Source organism: Schistocerca serialis, chromosome 3 (genome assembly GCF_023864345.2).
Source record: "Schistocerca serialis cubense isolate TAMUIC-IGC-003099 chromosome 3, iqSchSeri2.2, whole genome shotgun sequence".
NCBI lineage: Eukaryota > Metazoa > Arthropoda > Insecta > Orthoptera > Acrididae > Schistocerca > Schistocerca serialis.
Genome location: NC_064640.1, coordinates 257,759,486 through 257,778,715, shown reverse-complemented (window position 1 = coordinate 257,778,715; position 19,230 = coordinate 257,759,486). Strand labels below are relative to the sequence as shown.

At 39.1% G+C, this 19,230-nt stretch overlaps 1 protein-coding gene across 2 annotated transcripts in view; it reads left to right on the top strand.

The window, feature by feature from the left end:
* Positions 1-19,230, top strand: part of LOC126470026 (PDZ domain-containing protein 8) — a 233,702-nt gene that overhangs the window by 110,808 nt on the left and 103,664 nt on the right. For both annotated transcript variants that reach the window (XM_050097511.1, XM_050097512.1), the window contains exons 5-6: positions 2,733-2,931; positions 11,836-12,158. In XM_050097511.1, coding sequence (XP_049953468.1) covers positions 2,733-2,931; positions 11,836-12,158 — 522 coding nt within the window. The remainder of the gene's footprint in view (positions 1-2,732; positions 2,932-11,835; positions 12,159-19,230) is intronic.

Genomic DNA, 19,230 nt, shown 5'->3' with positions numbered 1-19,230 from the left:
GTTATGCTGTTTTCTGTTTCTATATTTATTCTATAGAACTTACCATGGTAATGGATACAAAGCAGTAAGGTCATTTGGCTACATTCACATTGCAGTCATGGCTATAACTTGGAAAGAATGGTTGTATCTATTTCAATAGATGCATTTAACCCCTGTTTTATCATTACAATCCGTGTACATTATGGAAAGAAGGAAAAAGAAATATGCTTTGATACTTTCACAAGGTACACTAATGAACCAGAACATAATGACCAAACCTCTAATAGCATGCTCCTTCCCTTTTCCAAGAAAAAATGTTAATTATTCATTTATGGAATTGATAAGCATCTAACATTTGTGTGGAGGATGGTGGCACCAGATTTTTCATACACAGGTCACACAATTCCCATAAATAATAAGTTGGTGCTGTATGGGCTTTGATCTGGTGCTTGAAAACAAGCCTGATCTGTTTGATTAGAGAGATATCTGGTAGAGTAGATGGCCATGACATACATTAGAATTCATGATGCTGCTCTTTAAACTCCTTTAGCACTATTCTGTACTTGAGCCATGGGCAGTTGTCTTACAAGAAGGTGATGAGGGAAACATAAGCTGTGAAGGGATCCTTGTAGTAGGCTATAATATTGGCATTCTATAGATTTCACAATGCCATCTGTAAAGGTATAACTCCCATGAAGGTACAGGTGAGTGTTCCCTACAACTCTCAACATATGTATGTCATGGAGTGAATGTGTTGGGCAAGCATTATCTTACCATGATCACTGATGTTTTGAAACAAGAAGTGTGAGTAACTTAGCCTGGGAACTTGTTTTCAATATCACAAGTTGTTGATAAAATATTTCCAAATCCACTGCAGTTATTACTAACAGTATTGATGGATACATATTTATTATGTGTTGTGGACACACATTTGAAATAATATGTAACAAATCATTTGCTCCAAAGCAATTGCACTTTCTTCATTTTTGATGTCACTTGTGCTCCCAGTTGACACATATCATGCTGTACAAGATGAAAAAGTTTCTGGTGTAAACATTCTTGAAAGAGGCGTATGTAAGCTAGTAGGAGTTGCACTGTTATTTATCTGTAATAAATATCTATTAATCCACAGCCTCATATGTAAATTCAACAAACCTTTTTATTCCTGTGATACTAGTTACCAGCTGCCTGGCCATCAAGTGGGTTGTTCATTGAAACCAATACTTTAAACATATATGTAGCTTCCCTGTTTCACCACCCCACCATCGTCATGTTCATCTCTAATAAAAGCTAGGGCACATAACAGCAGACAATGCTGTTAGAAGAGAGGTTGCTGCTCATTTTGGTTATGTTTGTGGGGGTCTGCAGCTGTGGCAGTGGCAGTTAGGACATTTTTATTTATAGATGTGACTGGTTTCGAGACATTTAGGATTATTAAGAAATATTATCATTAACGAAAATCCATATATTAAAGTGAACTGATGTTTGTTTGTTTCATATGTGTCTTTCAAGAAAGTACTGCAATTTGTTCTGATGTGTTGGAATTTCATTAATGGTAAAATTTGATTGTGAGATTGAATGTCTTGAAACTGATCGTATCTATAAAGAAACAAAAATGTCTGAACAGTGCCTGTGGAAGAATTTGTTTAATGTACTGCTATAGTAAAACTAGTTTTTGCAGGAAACATGGTGCCTTTTTTGCAGAGTCCCTCATCCAAGTTTGTTGACTTTAATTGTAATATACCCATATTGACTAAATAAAATCACTATGAAATAAATGTTGAAGATTGTCTCAGGAATCTTTCAGTCTGTTCTGCTATTTGGATCTGTCAAGAACCCCACTCTTTCAGATATGTTCCAAGAAGTGCTAAAGTGAAAGATACAACCTCCTCTATTTGTATTGTTTTCCTGTGGTTTCCCAGTGGTTTGGAGTCCTTTAGTTAATTATCTCTACGTTTAAATTAGCTGTTTGTTTCACCATTGACTTGCAACATTTTAAGCATTCATTACACAGCATGCGAAAGTTGCCACTGGTTTGAGTTTTCTTCTGCAGCTATTATTGTCACATTATATCAGATGTGCATAACATAATGTTTGAGGGCCATGTTGTATAATTGCTTCTGATTTTCTGTAAGTAATAGAAGTTTTAAGCTCCACCAGAATTGCCGAAGATAAAGATTTCTCATTTTTCTTTCCTCCCCCATTCTGAATCTGTTAGCAAGGTATTGATACGTATACTAGCTTCTTCAGCTACTGTATTTTTTAAAAAATGTGATGTAGGTGTCCCATCCACAGTAAATTTGTCCTATGTTGAAAGCACTATTAATCATGTAAGCTGTATTTTTCTGTGTTTACATGCCTTAGTATTTTTGTATTATGCCTATTTGGTAGAAATGTAGAACTAATTTGTTATGAATTGTAATGTGTGTGAAAATTCTCATAAAATCTATGCCTAGGTTGACTGAAATGTAATATTATTCACTATAGTCAAGCTCATGCTTCTGGCTCAACTACTTGTCTGCATAGCATATTGAGCTGTCTTAATAGGCCAGTAAAAACATTAATATGTGTATTCCGAAGTGAAACATAAGTGAAATTATGATGAAACCAACTGAAAGACATACAAGATGTATTTATACAAATTTTATTAGTTGAAAACACATGAAAAGCTACTTGTTTTAAGAAATTTATTTTTCTGTTGTTGATCAACTGTGAACTGTGAATGAAACTGAAATATTTTCCTTCTCTCACAGATACGCAAGGCTGTCAGGAAGAAACATACACTTCCTCATTACAAGATACGACACAAACCTTTTTTTGTAAAATTAGTTCCAGAAGAAGATGGAGGGACTCCAAATGTACTTCCTGGAAAATTACGGGTCACAGTTCAGGAAATCACAAGATTAACGCAGACACCACCTTGTGACAGTGTTTATTGTTCAGTGGCTGTAGGTAAGCCAGTAGCTTTTCTGCACTGTGCAGTTCTAGTAACATCTACATCTACATCTACATCTACATAGATACTCTGCAAGCCACCATACGGTACATGGCGGAGGGTAGCCTGCACTACAACTAGTTGTTTTCTTCCTGTTCCACTCGCAGATAGAGCAAGGGAAGAACAATTGTCTATATGCCTCTGTATGAGCCCTAATTTCTCATACCTTATCTTCGTGGTTCCTACATGAAATGAAGTAAAATTGGGGGATCAAAATAGCAGCCAATACTGAAGCAAGTATATGTTGAAAATATGATTGCGTGAATGATTACAGTATGTACAACAAACTTTGTCAGTAGAAATATAATTCTTATATCCCATTACTGAACTTTACTTGGAATGAGAACATCATCTGATAAAGAAAAGAGTACTGTTTATGTAGCAACTCATGCTGTATAGCTGATGCTAATGCAAGCACCTGAGGAAGTTGAGCAAGTCACACAGGTAATAAGGAATGCGTTTATTGTGGGGTCTGTTTAGTAGATACACATCAACCACCTTGGTAATGAATTTCACACGGTAATTCACTGGGCCCAGAAAGCTTGTAATTTAGCAGTCATGTTAAGTTTAATCAGTGTTTTGTTGGTATTCTGTGGTGATTTTTATTTTTTTATTGATTTATCCATTTATTTACTTTATGTTCCATACATCCATAAGTGAACTAAACCACAAGACTGTAGAACATGTCAAACAATAAATTTGTCTTGTTATATGAATTAGGATAGAAAGTTACTCATAACATAAAGGAGGTGTTTTGCGGCAGGCAAACATATTTAACTTTTGGTGAGAACTATGAACTGACAGAACTTGGGGGATCCCTTGTGCTATGTAACAACACAGAAGTAGTATGGAGGACTGGATTCTGGCTAGGGAAAGGCGTGAGGATTCATAGTGAAGAATAAAAAAATAATGTAAAATTTATGGGAGTATCTTTTTTTTTTTTAAGAACTCATAAAAGATGAACAACATGAAGCATAGCAAAAAGAAAATGAGACAAAAATGAAATAAGATTAATGTGAAAATGGGGAGAGATCAAAGTCAAAATAGAAATAAAAGATAGTAATTGTGTGGGGTGTATATGGGTGGGTAGATATGAGTGGAGAGAAAGAGCAACAAGATCAGTATGTTACACACATGAATATGTGGGAGGATTGTGCTATTAGGGTATGAGTATATACTGATAATATGCATACGTGATGGGAAGTGGTGTGATCATTTTAAGGTCCAGAGATAATTATAATGGTAGGGAGAATATAGAATACAGGTCACTGCACCTATGATCCATGCAAGCATGTTGCTATGTACTGTAAATGGGCAAGACCATTGCTTTAGGGTGGCATATAAGTCATTGTATCACATGGTGTGTGATAAGCGGGTGGAAAGAATGTATGGTTATGGAGGCAACAAGGAAACAAGGAAAATAGAGAAAGAAACGGACAGATGTTGATTAATGTGATGGGATAGAGACCAGTGACAAGGAAAACAGCACTGAGTTGTACAATGTAAGAGAAACCCCTAGTGAATTCAGACAATGGAAAATGAGGAATGAAGTACCAATATGAATTAGGATGGACTGCTACTCATCACTTAGAGGTGGTGTTGATTGCTTGTCTGCTGTTGAATGGCTCCCCAATGTGGCTAATAGCAATCTGCCCCAATTCATAGTGTAATTCCGTTCAGGATTTTCCAGTGTGTAAATAGTTCTGTACTTGATATTATAATGTTTTGGTCCTTACATAAAACAGTTTCATTATAAATAAAAAATGATATTAATAGTTGGGTCAGTAGACAATTTTATGGGGTGTTTGGAAATTCCTGTTACAAACTTCTAGGACTTGTAGAGAGGAGTGAGTACATAATATTTAGAATAGGAACCCATGTTTGGAAATGTGTTGATGTAGCAGAGTATCAGAGTAAAATAAATCTCTTTGGAATCCACCAAGAAGCTGAGTATCTTACAGATTTTAAAAAAGTCACAGTATAGGATGTGGAAAATGTTATATTATCTTCAAAAAATAAAAACTCTGATGGGTGGGATGGGATACCCAATAAGTGATTAAAACAGTGTGTGGCATAAAAGCACCTCATCTACCTAAAATATTCAACCGGTCTTTTGAACAGGCATGCTTTCCTGATGTTTTGAAGTATGCCGAAGCCAGACATCTGTTCCAGAAAGGGTCGAGGGCAGTTATGGCAAACTATCAAGCTATTTCTATTCTTCCAATCCTGTCAAAAGTGTTAGAGAAAGTAGCTGAAAACCAGATCAAAAACTTTATTGTAAAAAATATTTTTTGTAAGTAACCGATTAGGATTTCAATGATGAAAAAACACTGTGGATGCAGTGAATAACTTTTTTGAAAAGATAGGCAAATCATTGGATGAGAGGAGTAAAGTTTCAGGTATCTTCTGTGGTCTCACAAAAGCATTTGACTCTGTGAACCATGACTTGCTTATCTACAAATTAGACAAATATGGGATTATGGACAATGCTCTAAATTAGTTAACATCATACTTACACAACACAAAACAAAGGGTAACTATCAACTCAGATGCAATGAATTTTATTCTAAATGGAGTACACTATCACAGGGTGTGCCTTAAGGCTCCATTTTGGAGCCAATCCTGTTCCTATTCTATGTAAATGACTTACCCATAAATTCCCCATCTGTTATGTTTTCAGACAATACTTCTGTTTTAATTGAAGATGATGATGCAGAAAAAATTTCGAGCTCCATTGTAAGAACACTGGATACTTTAGAAAACTGGTCCCAGTTAAATGACTTGAAACTGAACATTGCAAGAACCCATATGGTACATTTCAGAGCAAAACATTCAAAATGTGTGGAACTTAAAATACAATGTAACAGTCAACTTATGAAAGAATTTAGCATGGTCAAATTCCTGGGACTAAATGTGGACAAGAACTTAAGCTGGAATACACATACTGACTTACTCTCAAATAAACTAAGCAGTTTTGCATTTGCAATGCAAATACTAGCAAATCTCACTGACTTGAGTACATGAAAAATTGCTTATCACAGCTATTTTGAATCTGTCTTTGGATATGGGATAATCTTCTGGGGAAGTAGTGTATCTCGAATACTGAAACTACAAAAGAAAATTGTCCGATACGTGTGTACTGCACAGCAAACAGACCGTTATTGCCCATTATTTCGGAAACTACAAATCCTAACTGTTCCCTCCATTTACATTTATGAAATTATAATCTTGTTACACAGCAGAGAAAAATTATTTAAGGAGGATCATCTTAAACACACATATAACAAAAGAAATAAAAATAATTTTATACTACCCACACACCAGTTGAAATTATATGCACAGACTCCACAGTGTATATTGATGATAATATGTAACAAGTTAATGGGCAAAAATATATTTAATATGAAGCCAGAAATTTTAAAAACGAGGCTACAGCAGATTCTGCGGGAGAAATGCTACTATTCAGTAGAAGAATTCATAGAGAATGAAATGATAATTTGTACAAGAGGTAATTAAGTGTTAGACATTATTGTATGTATATATAACAAAACTGTTATTATTATGATGCTGTTTGTTAACATCAGCTGTTCTCTGTTTATGGTGAAATTTTACCGCAATTTTGATGTGTCTCCTGTACTTGAATAAAATGATTTAGATTCTGTATGTTATGAGACAAATAAAGCACAATTCACAATAGGGTCATCCCATGTGAAGTGTCCCAGTGTAGAAGATGCTCCCAGCTCGACCATCTTCAATTTTGATGAAATTTGTACAGTATGTACCTGAGGGCCCTACATGAACATATGCAAAGTTTCAGTCTCAACTGTAACTTGATTGAGGTGCTAGAGCCACTTTTGTGAAGACCACTTTTACTGAGACCAAAAAATTGCGAAGAAATCGTCAAGTTTGGCACTCCACTGTTCCTAATGTAAAAGAGCTAGACTCTTGCTTCTGGGTATAGTGGTACAACTTTTTGTGCTCTACACACCCTGTATACAGAAAATTATGTTGTGTAAATGGCCAGCAAGTTACTTCATTTTGTACAGTGTAAAATTTTGATAACATTGTACAAGAGGGAAGGAATGTACTGGGATGTTGCAGATGCTAAACTGTTGAAATAAGTTTCTGTGTGAAATCCTTGGATGGACTCCGCACGTAATTCTCATCCCTCTGTTTTGTATGGCAAACTATTTTTTTTTACATGAGATTGATTGCTGGAAAATATGGTCACATGTAGGCCCTGGAGTTAAAGAGTATTGACTGCCATTAATTCCTTTTTATCACATTCTGTTTTTGTTTTGCTGTGGAACTGTGTGAATTATATGTTGTTAATATTAAGCCTTCAAGTTAGTCTGCAGTAATCCATTGCAGGACCTCTCCATATACTGAGTTTATTAAGCTTGCTGTGCTGCTGATATTTATTTTTTCAATCACTTTCAAAGTCAATTTTATCTTTAGGCTTGTGCACACAAAAAGATCATTTATAAATGTAATGACTATCAGAAGGTCCAGGATGTAAACTTGTAGAACCCCTACAGGCCATGATGTCTAGACAGATGATCCTGTTTTCTTTTCTGAATAGTTTAGAACTATTTTTTTCTATGATTCATATTTAATTCAAGCCACATCTGTACTTTTACAATTAAACTGTGGAGCTCTGCCTTTCTGAGTAGAACTTAGTGGTTCACCACATCTTATGGAGGAGTGGATATTACAACAATATTTAAAGACAACACCATTATTTGTTGGGTGGAGGTGGGAGGATGGGCCTCTAACCATCAATTTAGCTCTGAGGTGCCACCCATTCTACTCTTCACACCTCAATTATTCTATCTCTGAACTGAAGATATTAACTACATACATTAGGCTGTCATTTTAATTTGATGAAGTGATTTATTTATAACTTTGATTTTGCGAAAGGAAATAAGTAAATAAATGAATTAGACAATAGTACCTGTACAGAATTTTCCAGGAAGCAAACTTCAGTCTTCTACACAAAAATGTTAAATAAGGAAGCCTACAGCATGTCATAGTTGCTATAACTTTCTTCAAGGGTCTTTTAGAATACAATTTTGTGCTTTGTATGATTAATTTAGAAGAACTGTAGTTTGCACACTTTGCATTCCACTGCACCAGTAACTTGTGTCATGCCATGCTTTTCAGGTCAGCTTCTCACTTCTCCAACAGCACACTGCAACTAGTATTTGTGTCCATTCTATTCCATACATAGTCTATAGTCTGGAGAGTCCTGACACACCAGGCTATAATTTAAAATGTTTTCTCTTGGCAAGATCTGCACTGATGGTTGTCATAACTGGGAATGTGTGAGCGATTTTCTTGTTAATTTGTTACAAAGAAGGGGTAGCTGTTAATCATACCTGTAGGAGTTCCAAATTTGTGAAATTGAGTCAAATAGAGCCACATTGTCTAGAGACTGATATTTAACATTAATGGAGAATCATTTTTATTTCATTACTGAAGCAACATTTACTTCTTATTTCAGTAATCATATCAGTAAACAACAAGAAAAAAAAGAAGTCACTTTCGTGATTTCCTTTTTCAGTTGTTCATTTTTACTGTGAGCTGCTTGAAAAATGACTGACAACTGCTGATCACAGTTCATACAAGTCTAGTTAAATGTTCATCAGTTATTTCAGATTGCTATTTAGATTTCATGAACTTTAATTTTGAGTACAGTGATTCACACACTAGTGTTCCCGAGAACTGAAGTCCCTTGCAAACTCCTTTATTAGTGGGTATTTTTCTTGTGGAATTCAGTATTAGAACACCAAATTTTTAAGTCCTTTTAGTACTTTGCTGTTTTGCAGTTCCAGAAGTTCCAACTCTGCAGCAGCTGAATCTTTTTATAATTGGTGATTAAACATGACGGCCATCCCCCACAACAGCAAATCAGACTTTCCAGGAATGAAACTAAATACCTAAATGTCTTATAATAATTAAATGTGCCATTTATTTTGCAATCAAGGCAAGACATTTCACATTAATAATTTTCTTTCCATCTGAACTTCAGCAAGGATTTCAATTATTTTCTTCATAAATTTGAAATAAGCAAAAGTTTTAATCTCAAGGTCTTTCCAGAATGGTTGTGTGATTTGTTATGAAAGCTGAAGATAATCTGTTCTTAATCAGAAATAAGTTTTTCTGCTCCTCTGTAATGATACGTTTAACATTTGTAAATGCTGATCAGCTTCAGTAATAAAAGCCATATCTAGCAACCACTGTGGGTCATGAAGCTAAGGGATAAATTTGCATAAATTTTTCAATTTGATCTAGTAACTGGAAAAATCAGCCTGGAACACCACCTACTGATAACCATCTCACTAAGAAATCTTGAGATACAGTGTCAGGAAGATCAACATTTTTCATTTTTTTTAATGAAGGATTACGACTGTTGGTGTGATTTGTTGTTTGAGTGGATGTAGTTGACGTTTTTACGACTACATACATAACATGTAGACACTGAAAATATATGCCATGTGCAGTGTATCAAGGTGACAAGAAGGCTGTACTTGCTTAGCATAAACAAATTAACAGCAGCCATGCTAGATCAAGCCAAGAGCCTTGTGTGACTCATGAACCACTTTGTGGCTACCCTTGTTATATATGAGGGGGACTTCAAAAAGTAAGATCAATCTCACATTATTATGGCAGGTGACTGCTTCACTACACCTCAAATATACACAGATACAGGACACTCTTTTTCAACATAGTCAGCAAGTCATTGTAAACAATAATCAGAAGGTTCTACCAGTTGTTTAATTCCTCAGTGATAGATATTTGCTCCTTGGTCATGGAGCCATTCAATAACTGCTGTGTGAATGCCCTCATTATTGGAAAATCTCTTTTCCACCAAATGTTCTTTCAGCTTGCCTATTGCCTGGACATTATCGTCAGTCATCAGTGTTGATGGCCTCCTACCTGATTGGTATCACCCTAATCTGTTGGGTTTTCGTTAAATTGTTGGCACCATTTCACTATGGATGCATGTGACATGGCATTTGGTTCATATACCACCAGAATTTCAGTCTGAATCTGTGTGCAGTTTAGACATTTTGCCCACAAGAATGATACTGTCCTGCATACTTCAGCTTTGGAATATTTTTCCAGTGCCATGCCATTTTGCTCACCCACTGTGATGTACCTGTTGTCTCTACACAGCAGAACTGTGTCTGCAGAAACCTCAGAATATGTACTTTCTTCTGATGGTGCACCACTGTTGTGCATGCAGTGTGTCTTGTGCTTATCATATGTACGTTCACTTGTCCATCTGACACAGCATTAAAACATTCCATTTGCACCAAAAATTTATTCATCCCACTGAAATCTGGAATTTTTTATTGTGTAAGGTAACCTCAATCTTGGTTTTCTTGTAACCCACAAAAGAACAGCTATTGCAGTTTCCAGTTCTGAAACAAGGACTGAACTCGAGTAATATCAATTTGTAAACATAGTATAACCTATTCCCAACTAGTCGGTAAGCGATGTCTTCACCAGCTTAACAGTGTCAGACCTGTGACCTGTGTAAACAGAAAGATTCCATTAAAAATTACACCATACAACACCTTAAGCTGCTGTTCAGCTTGTTCTTTATTGTGTGGCTGATTTTAGTCAAAGTCCATAATCCAGTACAGATTTTTCTTCTCTCTCTCTCTCTCTCTCTCTCTCTCTCTCTCTCTCTCTCTCACACACACACACACACACACACACACACACACACACACACCAACAAACTTACAAAGTTATGCTATTTCTGCACATTTGCACTATTTTAGCATACTCATACTATTTCAGGTATTTGTTTTTCATTTTGAGATAAATGTCAGAGTAGAAGTAAAATTAACCACTCTAGAATCATATTATAGTAGCCCTGAAACCCCTTTTATCCTCATTAATATCATTATCAGAGAGGGTTTAATAATTTGAAATTTGAGTAGCAGTTACATTGTATCACAATCCAACGTGTGATCTCTGTAACAATAAGCAAATTATATAGCTATGTTTTGAAAGTTTAGTTTAGTTATATGCAGTAATGCGGTTTTTTTGCAAATAAAAACAGTCTCAGCTGCAAAATTCTATTTATTAATAACAGTTACATGTTTCACCTTTGTAAGGCATCATCAGATTATGTAAAAATGTAGTAAGAAAAGCTTCATTGATCAGTCACCACTGAAGAGCATTAAATAAGAATGAGAAGCATCTGGATATAACATCTGGTCTTCAAAGGACCTCAAGTTTGGTCCAGAGCCATATGTCCAACATGTGGATGTAGAGCAGAAAATAACTGGCTAAGCAGGTCTGCCCAGCGCAAGAACAAAACCAACTAGTTAGTTTCGAGTAATGAACTAGTTAGTTCTGTTCTTGTGCTAGGCAGACCTACTTAACAAATGGTTTTCTGCTCTACATCCATATGTTGTACACATGGCTCTGTGCTGTATACATCATGCTGAGCCTGCTCTAGTACATGTAAGGTCCTTTACATATTTGATAAGACTATTGATGACCAAATGTTATATCCAGATGCTTATTATTCGCATTTAATGCCCTTCAGTGGCAACTGATGGATAAAACTTATCATGCTAAGTTTTTACCTGATGTGATGATGCCTTGCATACCTATAATTTGTTGTGGATTTTACAGTTCTGAAATAGGATGAGACTGTTGGGTGTGTACTGGATTAAGGAGTGTGTGTGATGGATTATTATTAATAGAGTGAACTACTATTATCTGCACTGCTCTAGAGTACTGAGTTTCAAAATGTTGTTTATTATTTCACTTATGAACTAACTTTTCCCTGTTGAAATTACTGGCTTTTTTCTCATATTGGTCTCTCTCTTTGACAGATGCATTCGCTTGGGTGGAGATGGTACGAACTCAAAATTCACACTATGTATCTTTGGAGCTGAGTATTGAACATCGTGGTACACAAACATTAGGATTAATATTTCGACAAGAATTTGTTGCTGACCGTTATCAGGCATGTATCGTGGTGGATACAGTAACATCCATGTCACCAGCTGCTGCTGCAGATGTTAAGCCTGGTGATGTGCTTGTTGCTATTGAGGGGAAAAAAGTAACCTCTCTCTCTCAAGTAGCTCGCCTGCTGAAAGCAGCTGGTGAGAAAATAACCCTGAGAGTGGAACGCAGAGTTTGGCTGCAAGATCAGGTAAGCTGTAGAATCCTAAATGTGATGGAGGAAAGAACTCACTGTTTTCTGCTAAGACTGTATTAATACAAAGTCTTATAGCAATATAAATCAGTAGTATGTTCCAAAGGCTCCAGTCATGTTCCGTGGTTGAATGTTCCTGGGCTTAAAGCTGAGTTCTTCTCAGACATTGTCAGATGGCTAGATATTTTTTATTTTCACAGTGTAGCAGTAGCACATGTCAGTAGCATATTTCAATAGCCTGCCCAAAAACTACACAAGCCCACATAGAATAGTACTATCATAGAGATTTTTGTGCATAACCCCATCACAAGTAGACAAAAATTATCATCTCAGAGTGGTCAAGCTAAACACAAGGCCCATGAGCTGGCCAACAGGAGTGTATGGGTGGCAGGTCCTTCTGACAGAGTTTCATATAAACAGAAAATTGTGATGAGTAATGCACTATAATGCCTAAGAAAATTAACATTTAGTTATCAGTAATCTGAAGATTGACTATAGTATGGTAAGTAGTGTGTATTATTGTGTTTTTTAATGGAGTTGGCAGTATTAAGCAGTGTTACTGCCATTGGATGAGGGGGAAGCAGATGTAGGTTTGTCAAGATGCCCTTTCCGACCTCCTCACTCTGATGATGCAGTTCCACCAGTGCGAAGGAGTAAGCACATTTAGCAGAGCTCAAGTTGCAACCATATATATCTATGAGATTTGCACAGGGTACAGAAATACTACAGGGCCAGTGGGCAGGATGGGTGTGAAACCTGCAGTCCTTGACACTGGTGCTCTGTCAGAGTCCCAGCCATGGTTGTAAAGAGTGCAGCATAACTTGGAATGGAGTGTTATTGCTAGACAGGCAGCCTGGCAATAGCTGACCACTGAGACAATGCTGACACTGCAACTGTGCTTCATGGTCACATGACAAGTGCACAGTATAACTAACCAGTGTAGCAGTGGCTCATGTTTTTGGCTGAATGTTTGAGTGTAATGAAAATGTGGCTCCTTATAAAATGCACAAATGGTTTTCATCTGACTTTTCATAGCCAAACAAAGAATGGGAAATTGGCAAATGGGGTATCAAATTGCCCTGCATGGGGTCCACTTATGCAACAAAGGGTTTTAACTGCTTGGAAGTAATCAGGGTAGTTAAGAAGAAAGTAAATAGTGATTTGAGGTAAAATTTAGCCAGAAGCTAAGCTGCATCAGTGTCACTGTCATCAGTGTACCCCCATTAGCTCTTCTGACAAGCTGGCCGCAGTGGTCTAGCGGTTCTCGGCGCTCAGTCCGGAACCGGGGGACTGCTACGGTCGCAGGTTCGAATCCTGCCTCGGGCATGGATGTGTGTGATGTCCTTAGGTTAGTTAGGTTTAGGTAGTTCTAAGTTCTAGGGGACTGATGACCACAGGTGTTAAGTCCCATAGTGCTCAGAGCCATTTGAACCATTTTTCTTCTGACACCAAACTGTAACCAAGTTGGCAGTGTCAGGTAGAGTACTCCCATTGGAGGTTGGGGGAGCAGGTGTAGGATTGTCAGAGTGGCCATTCTGACCTCCTCTTCTGGTACATACAATTTCACTGGTGGGGAGCAGGAGCCAATTCAGCTATGCTCGTGGTGTAAACCATATACATTTATTAGATTTGAACACTGCACAGCAATGTTCCAGATCCGTGGCCATGGGTGTAAACACTGTAGTGTGGCTCAGAGTGGAGCTTTCATGCTAGGCAGACAGCCCAATGTCAGCTGATCACTGAGTCAGTGTTGGCAGTGCAGCAGTTCTTCATAGCCACATGGTTGGTGGGTTGGTGGTGTCACTAGCTGGCCCGTCACAATATTGCAGTGAATGTGGTGTCATCTTGGGTGCAAACTCTATCTTCTGATGTCTGTCTAGCAGCATCCAGCAACAGTAGTTGCTAAGCAGGTGGCGGTGAGTAGGGTCTCAATTAGCCACTCAGGCTCATTGTATTAGGTACAGGACTGTATGGCAGGTGGCCATGTTGGATGATATTGACTAATGCTGATGACTGCACTGGCAAATGGTGATTGAGCAGTAATGCTATGTTAGGTCCCACGGTGGTAGCCCGCCCAACAGTGCTCACTGACTCAGTGCTCTTGCCAGCTGGATGGATGCTGTTTGTACACACCTTGACCCAGCATGTTGTCATGTGGACGGCCCAGATGTCATTTAGTCACTCCTTCATAATGCTGATGTGACATCTCAGGTTTCTGTAACAGTCATGGTTGTTGAATTATGGTTCCACTGAAATGCAGGCCCCTGACGGTGTAATGCTGAAGCAGCTGCTAGCAGAAATCTGCGGAGGTTGTATGATCATCAGGTGATGACTTGAAACAGATGCCTACTGATGTTACAGAGTGAATATACCAGGAAAAACCTCATACAGCCATATGGCCATATTTGCAGTGTTGTGCAACAGTATTTCCAATGTATTATAATTCTTAAGAATGTTACATTGTACACATGCTTTAAGGATATTAAGTCACTGGTGCATATTGCTATGACGTAAGGAAGAGAGTATGGCACAAAAGGACAAAAACAGATAATCATGTAATATGACTTGCTGTCTTCCACACATCAATGAGAATATTCCCAAAAGTTTAAAACAAGTGTCCATGGTATGAAAGAAAATAATTTTGTTGGAATGGAATTTGTACACCAGAAACTGTTTGTTGTGAAAAAATCGATTTAGAGGTTATTAAATTAAGAGATATAAAAAGGGTGCTTTAAATATTAGTTATTGTACATGGCATGCATGAAACATAGTAAGTGTCTTACGACTTAAAAATAGAAAAAAAAAAGTATGAGTTTTGTGTAAGAGATAACAATGAAAAAGAACATGGATAAAGTAGACTGCATAAACTAACTCTTTATTTGCAAACTACTATCTACTTCAGCCTTCTGTGGTTTCATTATTACCTAGTATAGGTGACAAAGATTTTACATAAATTTAACCCTGGCAGAATTTATTTCTTTCGTGTGAGATTATGTGTGACTAGAAAAAATGTGGCTGGAGGTACAGAATAATAAAATGTGACCTGAATGCAGAAAACCTCTCCCAACTTGCTTTGGTGAAGGAAGTGGCTGTAACCATGTTGTGCACAGAACACTACCAAATGCTGTTCTAGCAACTATTCCTAAATGTTTAGAGCTTAAAATATTTGCTTCCTTTTTATGGAAATTCCTCCTCCCCTCCTTCACTTCTCTTGGGTAAACATAATTGAATACGTGCCTCAGATATGTGACTGCTACTTTTTCTCAGTATTGGATTGGATGTTTCCTCATCAATTGCAATGTTAAACACTATTTCTTACTAACACTTCTCTTCGTGGATCACACAGTTTTATTTATACAATACAAAACAGTAGATAGCAAGATGGAGAAAGCTGGTGGTGGTACTGACTAGGTGGACTATGAAGCTAAAATATCTGCGTGTTTTATTCCTTGTATATCATATAATAGGTACGTTTATGATTGGTTTTACTACATAACTGGAAAATTGTCATTGATTTTTTTTTTTTTGTAATCTTTCTTACATTAGCACAGGAGAATGAGGGAAAATTGTTATTCATATCGGTAAATTTATTTTTCTAGAACTGGTTTGTGTTGTACAGTATAAGCCTAAGTGTCAATTTGGTCTGTGGAATAGTTTCCTGTATGCAGATTTTGAAATATTCATGTTCAGTTTGTTTCAGCAAAATTGATGAACTGGAATTACATTTGCCCTTAAAAATCATGTGATTGTGAGCCTTTATCAATTACATTTCACCTTTGAAATTATTCTCTTGTGATGGCCATGGTATTTTATTTGTGAAATTAAGCCAGCCACAAAAGAAATTCTTCTGAAGAATACAACCTTTTCAGGCTCCTAGGAATAGCCTTAGTCTGAGAAAATACTTTAAATGTGGTAAATGATTGATAGACATCCTGTGCACTTATTACACTTTCAGTGTACTCTTATAATTGATTTGATATCTATTTTTAAGATCTTCCACTGAGTCTCCATGTCAGGAAGATCAAAACACAGTTGGCAACAGACTGTGGGTCTACCAAACAAAAGTGACGAGACCTGGGAATGTTGGCAACAACGTGATGGGCAATTTCTTTGTTTACAAATGGGCCCTGTGTCTCAATCATTTTTGCAGAAAATAAGTCAGTAATAACTCCTCCCCCCCCCTCTCTCTCCATCTATCTCTATCTCTCTCTCTTCCTCTCCCTCTCCCTCTCCTCCCCCTCCCTCTCTCCCTCTTACTCCACTCCCCCCTCTCCCTCCATCCCTCTACATCCCACCCTGTGGGTCGGGGGGTTACAATATGCCCGAGGTATTCCTGCCTGTCGTAAGAGGCGACTAAAAGGAGTCTCACCTGTTTTGGCCTGTAGGGTTTAACCTCCATTTTTCAAAATTTTCCCGAATAGTGAGCCAATTGGGGAAGGGCGCCTTACATGGTGTATCATGTCCATCGTGCATATAGATCTTTAGACCACTTTCTCATTGTGGCATTGCAGTCATGCTCATTCTCCATCTCTTGGGGGAGGACACCTTCCTGGATGCGTTTTCCTCCATCCACTATGCAGTGTCGTTTTCTGTGCCGATGATGTCCGTGGACTTCTTTGCACCTCATATCCAGCATGGTAGCCAGTCCATTGTGATGAGGCCACCATGTACCCTGCTGTTTTGTAGCCCCCTGACTACACAGCTACACAGGGATCGCTCTACTGATGCCTGCGCTGTTAACTCCCTATGTATGCCAGGGAGTAGATGCCCACCTCCTTGGGGCATCGGGACTCCTGGCAATGGCCAGCCTGCCGGGTGGCCCTTGCTGAGGCAGGGTGGCACCCATGGGGAGGGCCCCTGTGTCGGAGTGGGTGGTATCAGGGCAGATGACATGCCATGAAGAATAGTACGTCATCTCTTGCTGGTGGTCCACCACCAGCAGTAGCTAAGCGGTCAAAGTCTAACTTCAATGCTAATGCTAAGAAATACGGCCCCAAATCATTTCCCTCCATGGCCACACCATGTGAGAAATGCCAGGCTAAGGATGGCAACAAAGCTTATTCGCCCCAGTACCTCGTATGTACGAGAGTTAATGGGGAATCTTTCGTGTCAGTGAAGCTTCAGTTTTTTGTGGAGCATTTAAAGGCCAAGTTTGCGGAGGTGGAGGGCTTGCCCAAAATGCGGCCAAGGCCAGTCTTGATAAAAACATCATCCTCTGCCCAATCACGGGCATTACTCACTTGTGACAAGTTGGGGGATATACCTGTTACCATCACACCCCGTAAGAGCTTAAATATGGTCCAGGATATTATATTCCACAGGGATCTTCTTTTGAAGTCTGATGATGAGCTGTGTGCCTATTTAGAGTGGTGAGGAGTTCATTTTGTCCAGAGCTTCCATCGGGATCTGAGGGATAATCAGGTTGCCACTGGTGCCTTTATCTTGGCCTTTGAGGGTGACACATTACCCGAGAAGGTCAAGGTGATAGTCTGCCATTGTGATGTCAAGCCATATATCACTCCCCCAATGTGATACTTTAATAACTGGAAGTTCAGCTATGTGTTTTCCTGCTGTACTTCCACCATCACATGTTGAGATTGTGGACGTCCATCACATCCCAGTACTCCATGTGCCCCACCGTCTGTGCCATCTGCAGAGATCGTCATTCACTTTGCTTGCCAGACTGCAGGATCTTACAGAAAGAGAGGAAAATCATGGAATATAAGATCCTGGACCAACTGACCTACACTGAGGATAAGCGAAAATATGAGAGGCTACATCCACTTACACTGCTGCTATGACAACAGTTCTAGCACCTTCCGTTCCACCGTGTGCATTTGGCTCTCAGAGCTGTCAGTCTCCACCTGTCCCTTTAATGGTGGGGGTCATTTCCCTCTCTGTTGCTCCTGCACCACTTACTTTGGGAGCAACAGCCCCCCCCCCCCCCCCCAACCATCAGGGACATCAGTCCCCACTTCTCAGCCAGAGAAGCGTACATCTTCTTTGGTTCCTCTCGCTAGGAAAGGGTCCTTTGGATCACTCTCTCCCAATGATTCTACCAGTGGACACCCGCCAGTGGCTGAAGCAGCCACAGGTAGCTGTTCGTAGGGCTTCATGGTCCTCCTCAGTCTCTGAGACTGACTCAGTGAAGTCCTCCCAGCCAGAACAGCCAAAGGTGCAGCGAGAGAAAACCAAAATGAGGAAGACCCCCAAAAACCCAGACATTGCAGTGGCACCCATACCACTGCTACCTACAAGCTCTGCGTCTGAGGATTAAGTGGAGATTCTGGCATCAGCTGAGACCCTAGATCTCTCTGGACCCTCAGATGCAATGGATGTTGATCGCACAGGTACTCATCTGGTGGCAGCAGGTGACCCTGAGGCAGAGAGAGACTCATTTAGTGTTTTGTGCCTTCCCAATCCCACGAGAACGTCACCCTCCAGTGGAATTGCAGTGGTTTTTTTCACCACCTGGCAGAGCTCCAGCAACTCTTAAACCTCACACCTGCTTTCTGCATTGTCCTCCATGAAACCTGGTTCCTGGCAATGCAGACCCCTGCCTTCGCAGCTATAGGGGATATTACAAGAACCGCAGCGACCATAATAGAGTGTCAGGTAGAGTTTGCACCCATGTTCTGAACTCAGTATGCAGTGAACCTGTGCCCCTTCATACCTCTCTTGAAGCTGTGGCTGTCAGGATAAGGACAACACAGGAAATAACTGTCTGCAATGTTTATCTTCCTCCAGATGGTGCAGTATCCCTGAATGCTTTGGCTGCACTGATAGACCAATTCCCTACACCTTTCCTACTTTTGGGAGATTTTAACATTCATAACCCCTTGTAGGGTGGCACTGTGCTTTCTGGCTGAGGCAGAGATGTTGGAACTTTACCCTCTGCCTCTTAAATACTGGGCCTCCTCCTCTCCCCCCCCCCCCCCCCCCCCACACACACACACACAACAGTGTGGCACATGGCACATATTCAGCCATTGATCTCTCGATCTGCAGTCCTGGCCTTGTCCCATCTATCCACAGGAGAGCTCATGACGACCTGTGTGGTAGTGAGCAC